General features: G+C 38.1%; 1 protein-coding gene across 20 annotated transcripts in view; it reads left to right on the forward strand.

Moving 5' to 3' along the window:
* Positions 1-13,261, forward strand: part of GPHN (gephyrin) — a 290,109-nt gene that overhangs the window by 259,287 nt on the left and 17,561 nt on the right. For 8 of the 20 annotated variants that reach the window (XM_071558087.1, XM_071558093.1, XM_071558090.1 and 5 more), the window contains one exon: positions 7,392-7,463. The exons of the other annotated variants lie outside the window; for them this stretch is intronic. In XM_071558087.1, coding sequence (XP_071414188.1) covers positions 7,392-7,463 — 72 coding nt within the window. The remainder of the gene's footprint in view (positions 1-7,391; positions 7,464-13,261) is intronic. 20 annotated transcript variants of the gene reach the window in all.

Here is a 13,261-nt window from a genome sequence, read left to right on the forward strand (position 1 = left end):
CTGCTGCATGTTGCTCAGCATGTCCAGAAATATGTGGAAGAAAGAGATCTTTTTTTCTGAGAAATTTACTGATCTCTTGACTTCAATTACTGAGTAGCACCCTACTGGTAGGTCCTTCTGTTCATCTGATAGTGATTGCTCCTTGTTTCCCAGTGGTAGTGCAGTCCTATCTGTTGAGGGCTCTAGGATAAGTGATTAAAGTGCTCAGTTTTTTGTCCTTTGCAAGACTGTGCAATGCCTGCCATCCATGACTTAAGTTTCTTAGCATAACCTATTTCTTAATTTATTGAGCCCCGGAGTCTTTGAACAGGCTTTCTTATTTCTTTATTTGGGTATCAAACCAATTGACAGACTTGGTTTGATAGGGAGTTTTTCAGGTTGTTCTACTGGGTAGTTAAAAGAGGGCGGAAGGTAAAAAATAAAAGACAGAAGATAGTGAGTTTCAGCACTCACATTTCACAGTGATTGGTGACAAAGTCCCAACCAGGGAGACAAGGTTACTGCAGGGGAACAGGTCATTTCGAAACCAGTCTTCCCACTGCAGTATTCAATACAAAACATCATTAGCTTGACAAAAAGCATATAAATGGTCCAACCACTGTATGTTTTTACAATAATTAAACTAACCTTCCTAGTGGCTGCAAGAAATATAGTTGTATTTGAAGTATTCATACAGGGAATGTGACAAACAGCAACCAGCAGCTGTAGCTGTGATCTTAGGGAAAGCAAACCCTTCTGGATACTGTCACTGCATCCAGGCATCATTTTTGCTTCTCTGGCCCAGCAAAACACAATTGCTGTTCCAAAGAGCAATAAATACCTAAAACCTCCTACCCATGAATGCTTCCAATTTCAGGTGGTGATTTCATATAAACAGAGTCTAAACTTGTGAGACTCTTCTTTCCAGGAATGATATCTAAATATCCTGGATCTCTAGAGTATTTCCTATATTATAAGGACTTTATTAAACTTCAAAACATAGGTAGAGAAGTTTTCAAATAAACTATTATATCCTGAGATCAGGCTCTAGATTTGAGAAAAAAGAAAGCAGCCACAAAAAGGCTCGCAGCTCCTGAGAGTTATCTCTGTGTCAAAGAAGGATTGGCAAGTGTGTTCTCCAGTAAAATGTTGTAGGTGGAACTTTTTACCACCTGCAGGACCAAAAGTAACAGCTACTGTTACAAACATTACTGTCAATGACAACTTACATACTGTCATTAGCAATGTGTTTATCCAATAGAAAAGATGCTTTCTCTGGTAGCCCCCTCTGGAAAAATAGGAGTGTGAAACTCGTTTGTTGTTTATGCCCTTGTCCTAATCAAATATCTGTAGTCTCAACTTTGCTATAAAGTCAACATTATCAAATGGAGAGTTTAACTTGAGGTCATTGTACAGAATGTGGTTATGTACTCCATTGCCTTGAGGAATTTTTTCTGTGACCTCCTAGGCATGGAGTTTCTGTGAAGATAAATAATCTTGAAAGCTCTTAGTAATAAATAGCAAACGTTAGAATCATTGAATCATTTAGGATGGAAAAGACCTTTAAGGTCATCAAGTCCAACCCAGCCCTGCTAAGCCTACCACTAAACTATGTCCCAAAGTGCCTCATCTTTGTCTTTAAATACCTCCATGGATGGAAAATCCATCACTTTCCTGGGCACCATGTTCCAATGCTTGATAATCCTTTTGATGAAGAAACTTTTCTAATATCCAATCTATGCCTCCTCTAGTGCAACTTGAGGCCACTTCTTATCCTGTCCCAAGTTGCTTGGAAGAGAGACCAAACCCCACCTGGCCACACCCTCCTTTTGGGTTTTTGTAGAGAGGAATAAGGTTCCCCCTGAGCCTCCTCTTCTCCAGGCTGAACAACCCCAGCTCCCTCAGCTGCTCCTCATAGGACTTGTGCTCCAGACCCTCCCTGAGCTTTGGAGTGTCTTTCTTGTGGTGAGAGGCCCAAAAGAATTTTTTTACTTTTCTATTCCTTTTACAAATATGTTTTGTGACCCATTTTTACTTGCTGGATACTGGCTGAAAACCAGACAGCAAACATAGATCACTCAAAAATAGTGTCCGCAGCTTTGCTTTCAGTTATAAAAGAGGTTGATACTTTTGAATCCTCAGTATTAAGATAATCTCTGAGTGCTGAAATAGTATAACCTTGACAAAGGTAGTAACAATTACTTTTAAACTTGGTTTCATGCTTTTTTGGTTTTATGCTTCTGTAGTCACTTCTCCAGAGGTAGTTACTTTAGCTCATAGAATAGAAATAATGAGCTCCAATTGCAGAGTGATTTTGTACTTTGCTGCAAGTTTTGAAAGAATAATTCAGTGCTGTTGACTAGCTAAAAACCTTCTGCATCTCATCAAGATTCAGTCTTAGGAAGTCCTCTGCCATTCTTTCACACTCACATGCCCAATCCATATATTTACAGCAAAATGCATCTGCAGTTCTGTTTCAATCAAAAGGAAAATCTGGGTTGTGTAAATCAGTTTGATAAGAAGCATGGTGTTATTTCATTACATAATAAAGCTGCTAACAGAACATTGCCCATGTGGATGTTTTAGTATATATGTTTTGGACTAACATGACTGAGTTGATGGAATACCAAGGCACCTGAACAAATGCAACAGACTTACCAGAGAGGGTAAAATTTTGGCACTTAGTTAGCATGTTTGTAGATATGAACAAGCCTTCAGTGTCTGTTTTATGGTTTACTGAAGTTAAACCATAGACTGTGTATGTTTGTGTATGCTCATGTATATGTGTATTTTGTATGTATAAAATTTATTCAGACATTGAAAAATAGGAAGATTTTACATGCCTGCAATGCCTGCAGTATCTACAGGTACAGTAAAAATAGTAGCAAAAATACTTTTCAGAAGGAAAAATTAAAAACTTGTCCTTTTTTTTTAATGTGTCATAGCAATGTATTTCTTCCTTCCCATACTTTAGATTTAGGGTGGGGTTTCCCTATTTTTTTTTAATAGACCTTTTCAGTCATATTTGCAGATCTAATATTCAAGCATGAAAAATCTCTTAGAATACTATTTGCAAAGGCAAACTTAGAGCTCAGTATTCCTGTATGTCATTTCAGCATATGAGTCTCTCAGAGTTGTTTAGGTAAAAAAATAACTTGTCCAGCTGCTTCAAAGCCCAGGACTGTCATATATGTAAATCCATTCCAAGAGAATGTGTGAAAGGATAGGGAAGCACACAAAATGTCCATGGATGTCTGAAGAATAGTTAGAAACATTTTAAAAATGCCTTTGCATATTAATCATATATGAAGTTACATTTTGAACTGAGCACTCAGGTGTTACTTAGCCTACAGTTGTATTTTTATTTGGAATCAATATTTTATTTCTTTTGGAAGGATTTCAATGTCTTCTAAGATTGTCATTGTCTGTTTCTGTTCTCATAAATGGTATGTATGACTCAATATTCAAGTTAAAAATAGCAATTCCAAAACACATGGATAAAGTTTACAGTTTAACTCCTAGAAGAAAGCAAGAGGAGAAAAGATCAGACCTGGGAATGCTATACATGAAGTTATATCTGTCCAGAAGCCAAGATTTTCTCTACTTGTGTTCTTAGCATGTAAAGCCAGACTATTTGAAAGGCACACATCTCTGAGTAGAAGTGGAAGATATATCTATTTCCAGAACTACTCCAAACACAAGAAACAAATGCAAACCCAAGAAAAGGAAGAACCCTTCTAATGTTGTTCTTACTGTTATGTCTTACATTTTTGTCTGAATCTCAGAATCACTTGCTAAAAAATTAAAACAACTGGCCATTTAAGCTGATATTTCAATGTACTTTTGAGTGTTGCCTCCTAATAAAAAGAGGCTTTTAAAGAGGCTTTTAATTTCATTTCTTTTGCTTTTATAGTCTATGAAATTATTTGGCTCTTTAAAAAACATTGATAAAAACAAGTTTTATCTCTGATCTGATCTGTAGAAGTCTAATTACCAGGGTATTTTTGTGTCTGAATATTTCATTTGTGTTGTGCTTTTTATTCACTGTTTGTCTGAAGTGTAAAATTTAGCCCTACCAAAATCTGCTATAGCATAGGCCTCTGTTTTAGGATGTCTTCTTCCATTTTGGCAGCTTTTCTTCTGAGAAACTCTCTATTAAACTTGCTAAAGAATTTTGATCACGTATGTAATCAACTGAATTTCCTCTATTTTTACCTTTCTTTATGTGAGTGCATTTCCCCCTTCTCTGCATTCTTTTCCCTATTTTCTAATTCCCTTATAATTTTTCTGTGAGACGTATGTAACATCAGCTGCTTCCAGGTGCATTTCCACTTGTGAGCCCGTGATTTCACAGTGGAGAGAGAAAGAATCTGTCTCTCCTTAGGAAAAGAATTTAGAAAATGCACATTATCTCCTCACTTGCTTTAAAAATTTATCTGAATAGTTCTAAAATCCCATGAGATAAATCCTGAAAGCCTATGAGAGCTTTTCTACATTAGAAGTGTTTAGTCTCTTATGTATATACCTACCCTTTTTGACATATTGTTTGCCATAGCGCTCCTATATGAGGGGTACACCTCTTAAAATTACCCTGGCTATTGTGACAACATTACTCTGTGATATCTCTAAAATAAAGGCTTTGAAAGAGTCCCTTCATATTTTGGAAGGGATACTGAGATCTTACTCAAAGGTGTAGTCTGCTTGAATTTTATGTTTGCCATCCAAAAAAGATTTAAATCTTCTTTACTTGTGTGGATTGTATGTAATCACCAGTATTATAATTCTGATGGAAAATCTGGAGTGGAGGGAGAAGAGCAGAGAGACTTCTCCAACTCCAGAATGTCTCATGCAATATCATCCTGACATGTGTCATCGTATGAGTTAGAATATAAGTTACAGATAGAATTCAGGCACAGAATCCTAATGTCTCCCTGCACCAGTTTAGTGCCCAGCTTGGGTACAGTCAACTGTACTGCAGACAAAAGAAGTAGTAATAGTAGTAGTAGTCCTAGTATTAGTAGTGTCATTTAACAAATAACTGCAGGAGAATGCTTCTTAGAGAAAAGGCCTTAAATTAAATGGCAGAGTATTAGTTTTTGCTGACTTCAGTTCTAGATTTGCTCAAAGAATGATGGTGTTATAAAGTGTGATAGTAGCCTAATGAATGCATGGACAGAGGGTAATGGTTTGAAGGTAATTCAGATGTCAGGTTGTCTTCATTTTGCCCTGTCAAAAATATTCTCCTTTTCAAGCAGAAATGTTCAATATCTATCACAACAACTCCTGGTAATCATTAAGGAAAACTTCAAGTAAGTTGTCATATTGACAAGTTATCTCATCCAATGCATATGTTCAGAAAACAGAAAGGAATGTCTGAGCCAAAAGCAAGGTGAAAAAAAGAACTTGTGAAATGGGACAGTGCAAGTCCCAGGGAATCTTCTGTACTAGCAGGAAACTACCTAGTTTGACAGGTAATAACATTTCATGCTGCAGAGATGACAGGTGCAAAGTTAATGCACAACAGTGTGTCATTTTCCTAACTGTCTTCAGCACAAGCATGGACTTCTTCCTGAATTAGCATTTATAGAATCACAGCCCAGTTGTAGAACATGACACTAAACAGGCAAATAATAAAGAGGACAGAATACTATGAAAATCCCTGTCTTGAAAACAAATGGGAATCTATTTGTTGGATGGAAATAAAAATTACTGTGGTCTATTTTTGAGACTGTGTTAACAATTTTAAAAGTACTTGGAGACATAAGTTCTCCTCATAAGTTCTGTTTTCAAGAGAGTGTAAGCTTCTAGAGACCCAAATACCATTCACTTAAATGACTTGCAAATTTCTTAATATCTAGAGCATATATAGGAATTTGGGTTCCCAAGTCACTGAGAAATTTTTGAGGATTGAAATTTTATTATTTATTTATTATTTATGAGAACTGAAAATCTTTTGTGGGCCTGACACAGTGAGAAATAAAGATTAACTTTGTTCTCTGGCAATCAACAGAAGAACAAATGAAGGACTGAAGCCATATTTGGAAATGGCTGTCCTGGTAAACCTGTCAGAAAGAAATGGGTATCTAAACTTCCAACCTGAACAGTTTTAGTAGTATTCCAGTACTTCCAAGCAACATTAGTGTGCATCTGAGGTCACAGACACTTTCTGTGGTGACCTATGAGAAGAAGCTTGGCATGGAATGACAAGGTGAATAAAAGAGGATTTTTGGTTTTTTGTGTTGGCAGTGACGTGTGCACGTGTAACAGTATAACAGTGGTGCAGGTGCATTGGCCCAGTCTTACCCTCACGCTGCTCACTCAGACAGGACCTGTCTGTGCCCAGGAGCAATCTTTCAAATGCCAGACTGAAGCTGCTGTGTGCAGGATGAGCCGAGTCTGGGCTGGGAACTGGGCAGCGAGGTTGACTTGTTGTTAAGAGTCTAGCCAGCTGATAAGAAGAAATGGTTCAAGAGTTGTGCAGTGATGAGGCGTGACATGGTCCATTTCAGTCTTTAATACTTTATTTTAGGGGGTTTTTAAGGGTATATTTATATATCTTCATGTCAAACGAAGATTTTTTACATTTTACATTTAAGAGTATATAACAGATGTATATTTATTTCATATTTCTGCTACAAAGTACACTGTCTAAAAATAGTCTCTTTACAGTAAAACTGCCTTGGAAGAAGTATATGTAAAAGGTAATGCTGCCTTCATAAAATGGGAGTTCATAGCAAAACATTAATCATTTTTAAATAAGGTCCTGATAGGAGTAACTTTCTCAGTTTGGGACATTTTTTCTAATCCTGCCTCTTGCAGAAGGGTTACTGGGTATGAAGCTTCTCATGAATGAAGTGGCATCTTTATTGACTATGGAGTTATAAATTTAGGATAAATAGCTCTTTTCCCCTTGTAGTCAAGAAGGTGGCAGTTATTATGCCTTGGGACCCATTTCCTGAATAAGAAGCTAAAAGTGTGAGTAAAAATGTTTCAGTGGGGCTCATCTCCAAATATTTTCCGATATCTGTGGTCCTCCTTCCAAAATGTCAAGTTGTTTAACACTTCATTTTGCTTTGTTTGGAAGTCAAGAGTAAAGAAGTTTCTCCATAGGCTCTGCAAGGGAAAATGAACTATGCATTCTTGGCATGTGCAGTTGAGCCTAAATCCTTCCTTAACTTCACTTATCAATCCTTCTGTGAAGCCAGTCCAAACTGCAATAGAAGGATGTTCCCATGCAATCCCTTTCTCTCCCACGGGCTGGCCTTGCAAAGAGGAAGCATTTCCCATGGTTATTTTGAATATTCAGAGCCACCAAGGGGGACACAGCTGGGCACAGAGCTTCCCTTTGACCCCAGGAGACTCTCTCCTTCCCTGGCTCTTTATTATACCCCTTCTGCTTCCTTTACCCTCAGGAAGCCAGATGTTTTTAAAGAAGAAGGGACACAGAGCTTCCAGAACACTCCGGAGACAGGCCTACCAGATTGGTGAGCACTGTTTTTAAAACACTTGGGATGTTGAGGCACATGCATGCTCACAGGCAGGCTCCACTGGGTGTCTGTCAGTGCAGAGCTTGGAGCATGGATTCTACCAATGGTTGCCATACGGAAGCAAATGGTGTTTTATTCTGTCCATTAAGTAACATTGCCTTGTCAGTTAAGTTCTTATGCACCAGTGCACTGTAGACTTACATGGCTCCACAACATGGATAAAAATAAAATTCTGTTAGTGCCAACAATGTTTGTGTTACTTATCAGTATCAGCAAACATCTTTATCCATCAAGATTTTTCCCTTCTAAAAATAGAGAAAATTAGGAAAAAAACTGCTTGAAGGCAGTAGTGGAATACAACTCTGGGAAGTCACTGTTATGACTCTTCAGTCATAGCAGGAGTTGGACTTCAGTGGTCCTTGCGGGTCCCTTCCAACTCAGGGTATTCAGTGATTCTACGGTACCCACAGACTTGGTTTTCCACTGCTATGCTGATCATCTCTAAAGCAGGGTAACTGGAATACTCATGAAATCTCTCCACTATGCATTTTTTCCAAAATACATGTACAATTATATACTACATCTTGCTTAGGGAGATGGCTTAATAATGTAGATTAAGTCACTAGAACTTGGCCTCTAACACAGACAGGCCAAAAGGGCAGGACTGAAAACAGAGGGAAAGTAAACCACCTATAATTTCCTCCATTGACAAACAGAAAAAAAATAGTATAGTCTCATTCTTGTAGGAATTAAAAATAGGTAGAAAAGTAAGGAAAATCCTATAGAAGACTAGTTCCTGAAAACTTCAGACTTGAGGATCCTCGCTGGGATAAATGGGCCTATTTTTATAAGAAAGAGTTGGAGGATTGGGTTATAGCTTAATGTTCACTCTGTATGCTGGAAAACAAGTTTCTATTCTCATTACTGAGGACAAATTGCCATGTCCTTTAGCTCTCAAAATCTTGTATAACAATTGGTCAGTTCACACATCATTGCTAGTAGCCTGAAACATTAAATGAGCCTTTGGGCTCTTCTAAACAGTGCTAGGGCAAGCATCAATAAAAAACAGCCCCTAAAATAAGCCTTTCTGTCCAAAGCATGAGCAATAAGAAAATGCTTCAGCTCCCAGAGCAGGAAAAAATGCAAGGGACATTTTATTCTCTTACACTAAAACATCTTTGTGCTTGAAGGAATATAGTCCAGTATCGTAGAGACAAAAGAAGTTCTAGTTCCTTCCATTGGCTAACAGCTGTCAAAAAAATTACAAAATCACAGAACCAATTAGTTTGGAAAAGATCTCCAAGGTCATGGAGTCCAACCTGTGACCAAACATCCCCTTGTCAACTATCCCATGGCACTGAGTGCAATGTCCATTCTTTCCTTAAACACCTTCAGGGATGGTAACTCCACCACCTCCCTGGCAGCCCACTCCAATGTCTAGTCACCTTTCTGTGAAGAATTTCTTCCTAATGTCTAACCTAAACCTCCTCTGGCGCACTTAAGACCGTGCCCTCTTGTCCTGTCACTGGCTGCCTGGGAGAAGAGACTGAGCCCTACTTGGCTACAACCTCCTTTCAGGGAGTTGTACCGGAGCAGTAAGGTCTCCCCTGAGCTTCCTTTTCTCCAGGTTAAACAACCCCAGCTTGTTCAGCTGCTCCTCACAGGACTTGTGCTCCAGACCCTTCACCAGCTCTGTTGCCCTTCTCTGGACACACTCCAGCACCTCAGTGTATTTCTTGTAGTGAGGAGCCCATAACTGGACAGGACTCAAGGTGTGTTGAGAACAGGGCACTGCCCTGTTCATTGCCCTGGTCCTGCTGGCCACACTATTGCTGATACAGGCCAGAATGCCATTGGCCTTCTTGGCCTCCTGAACACACTGCTGGTTCATGTTCAGCCACTGTCGACCAGCACCCCCAGGTCCCTTTCTGCTGGGCAGCTTTCCAGCCACTCTGCCCACATCCTGTAGTGCTCCTTGGGGTTGTTGTGGCCATTTCAGTTGCTGGTCTCAAACAGGATTAAGTTTCTCAGTTCCTTCTCTTCACTTATTTCTAATACTGTAGTTTACTCTTCTTGGGGAATTTGTATTATGTTTTAATAAACAAAAATCAATGTCATTATTTTATTTGACATTTTCTAAAAAATGGATGTTTGTTTAGGACACAGCTGATGACACAGAATTTTAAAAGGTCTTTTTGTATTGTCTCTGATCTGTGGATTCCAAGTAATTTTTCTCATGGAGACAGACATTTGTTCAAGTGACTAAGTAATGATTGTGTAACAGTTGGAACTTTCTAAAGAAAGCCTTCATTTTGAGTCATTGCTTTGAGGGAACTGCATTTCTATCTGTGTTAGAGACATCCATATTGTAGTTCAATAGCAGTTGCAGCAGTTTACAGGGGTTGTGAATTTTCTTTAAAATTCCCTTTAAATTTATTTAAAATTTACTCTTACTTACAATTGAAGCTGAAGTAAAATGAAAAGATGAGACATTCCATGATAACAATATCATTTCATCATGTGTCAGATTTGTCAATAAATTTGGCATAAAGCAATACTGTTTGCTTTATATAAATGACTGGCACTAATTATATCAATCATATTTTAACTTCAGTTACGTCAGTATAAGCCAATTCTCATATTTCATGAGTGCTCTGAATGAAATAATGGGAGAACCACAGTTGCCCTTCAGACTCACCAGTGCACTGACATGTCTTTGGCATTGATTATTGTATTGTGTGGTGTAATCTTCAGTCTCATAATTTCAGCTACAACTGTTGAATATTTTCCACTCCTAAAGTGCAAACTTTTCAGTGAATCCATATTGATTCACTTCCTTTATAAGAAGGAAGATAAAATAAAAATCTTTACCAGTGTGGTCCCTGCCAATTTATTGGAGAAACTAATGGATTTCTGGTAAGTATAGTGATAGGTTTGTTGTCCTTAGACACTAAAATAGCCAGAGATAATTTTGTAATTAGTGGAAACCATCAGTTCTCAGGCCACTTCTTACATTCAGAGGAAACATACACTGTCCTAGATTTAGAGGGAGTAAAATGCTAACAGGTTAATACAATGGCACAGCACCTGAAGACAACTGTTATCAAAGCTTTGATCCTGTTCTTTCAGCATTGATGGAAAAAGTCACTGCAATTCACAAGAAAATGCTTGCAGGTGGAGGTACCAAGGCAGCAGCCAAGAATGTGATATAGGACCCTGCATGTAGAAATGTGCCCTGTAGTACATAAACAGCTTCTACAGCATGGGACTTTTCCCTGCAGCACTCCCATGGCTGTTTTTCTGACCTCTCTGGTGTTTTGTAATTCTGGCATATATATGAGTGGGAATCTTCTGAAACAGTTCATGGAAACAGTGGAGAAAGATATGTTATCAACCAGATACAGAGAAAATGCTGAAGCATTAAACAGATCTCATGGTAACTTCAGCAAAAGAGCTGAAGATCTCTAACCAAAATCTCTTTGAGTTCATAAATGTAACATGAAAAACATTCTGCAAATATCATTCTTATTTGCTGCAGCAGCAATTAAAGGAGCAGCAAAAGTACCAAAGACAGATTCTTTTATGTTGCTATCAAATAGACACAACGTACATAGTCATGTTGAACAAGCCAAAAGCTGCTGTAATTATTCCAGCTTTCCTCACAAGCTGGCCTATATTCCTAGGGAAAACACATTGCATCTGTTCAGAGTGATTCAGGGAAATACCACAGAAGGTAGAAGGAAGAAACATTATGAGAACATGATGAATACACTTGAGAATTTTGAAACAAATGCAGTTTCACAAGAGTGTCCATATGTTGCTACGTATACAATCAAAACTGGATTTTCTTCTGCTTTCAAAAACCATACTAGTCAAAACAAAGAATTCCTATTACATTCAAATATTCATTCATTGAATTACATTTATTGTAATATATTCATTGATTAACATTCAGTATTACATTCTACAGAAGTTGAATTCTAATTGGCTAAACCTAATATGGCATCTATTCACCATTATGCATCCTGCCAATTACTGATATGCAAAATATTCCTCTTGGCCATGAGGTGAGAAGTGGGTGACAGACTTTGTCTTTATGCCTTGATGCATTTTTCTTTTCATTTTGTAATCTGTCACCTCAACTGAATGAGCAGAAGAAGAAAAGTTAGAGTTAATCATAAAAGATCAAATCCATATCCCATCTTTCCTCAAAAAGAAATGTCATTGAGCTTGATGAGATCTCTCCCTGAGTACAGTAAGTGCAGTGTCTTGGTTATTTGATGGAAGTTTTTCTTTGGAAAATTCCTTGGTTTTTTGAAGGTGATTTGTGTTGGGTTTTTTTCTGATGTAGAACTAGAAGCTTGAAAGAGATCTTTGCACGTAAAGGAAATTTCTTGCAGGTTCTTGTACTTCAGTTAAACCTTTTCTTCTGGGACTTCCGTTTAGCAGAAAAGAGATCTCATAAAATGCAAAACTAGTACAAACCACTGTTCTCAGTTTGTGGGGATGTGGCTAAATGTGCTAAACTCAGGGCACCTCCAGACAACACGTAGCCTTTTTTGAAGTTTACAGTCAAGTTTAGTGGAGCAGCTGGTCCACTTGGTCTTCAGTGTGATTGGTGCAGGATCACTGCTAGCACTTGAGTCTTCACTGTGTGTCCAGCAATCAGTAGCTCCTCTGAATCTGTGAAGGATCATTATGTCTTCCAGCATGTAACTGAAATATTTGACATACCAAAGTAAAACAGTAGGCAAGAAAGGTTACCCAGCTCTGCTTTTGAATTCTCTATAGACACTTCTGCATGCATCTGGTGCGTTATGGTGCATGTGTATCTTTCTGTATCTGTGGCCAGTATAGCTGTAAAGCACAAGGCTTTAAGGTGCTAACTGTGATGGTTTGCATGCACAAATTTTGCAAGTACAGGTTTCCAGAAGGCCTGTGTTAATAAATCCCAGGGTGTTGAATAGAAAAGTACAATCACAAGTGTTTTTATTAGCCACCCAGTAGTAATTGATGTGTTTGGCAATGGACACAAAGGACTGGAAATGACTGTCAGGTAATGAGGTTGATGTGAACGAATGAATGAGACTACTGTGGCAAAGAACATGACGGAAATGGTCCTAGAAATTAGTAATGAACTATGGATTTTGTACTGTGACAATGGCTTGATAAGTCAGCCCTAACTAAAGGTTGTGGATCGATTTTAATGGGGATCACTCATTTTACTCCAGAGTGGAAGGTGATGCAGAACACCATTTTCTGTAACTTGTTTTCTAAATTAAATTATAAAACTGAGCAGTTTAATTGCATGTATCAAACTGCTGTTCAGGGTTGCATCACAGGAAAAGCTGACATATTATAATTAATGACAGTGAAGCACAACCATAGAATCAACAAAAGTGAATTAACAGACATCAATTTCTATTTGAAAGAGAAAATTACACTGTCATTTAAGGTACTTCAAAATGGCACTTAAAACATAGAGAATTCGTCAGTCCTTATTGTAATGTAGCTATTTATTTTGAGAGTGAAAAGATAAAAATCTACATGGCTGATGCCTATTTTAATGAGGCTTGCTTTATTTTCTTGTTCAAGCTCTTAAAATTTCCTGTATATCTTTTCAGTTCAAAGACATCTCAGTAATCAAGTGTTGCATAAGTTGTCCATGTGAATCCAGAAGGTGTTCCTATTCTGCTCTACTGCCATCCTGCAAGACTTCTCTTGAAATTAATGAAATCAAATGGCATGTCAGCTGCAGTCTTATATACCTCTGCTTACTGGATGCAGGCTGCTGC

Source organism: Pithys albifrons, chromosome 6 (assembly GCF_047495875.1).
Source record: "Pithys albifrons albifrons isolate INPA30051 chromosome 6, PitAlb_v1, whole genome shotgun sequence".
In the NCBI taxonomy this organism is placed as follows: domain Eukaryota; kingdom Metazoa; phylum Chordata; class Aves; order Passeriformes; family Thamnophilidae; genus Pithys; species Pithys albifrons.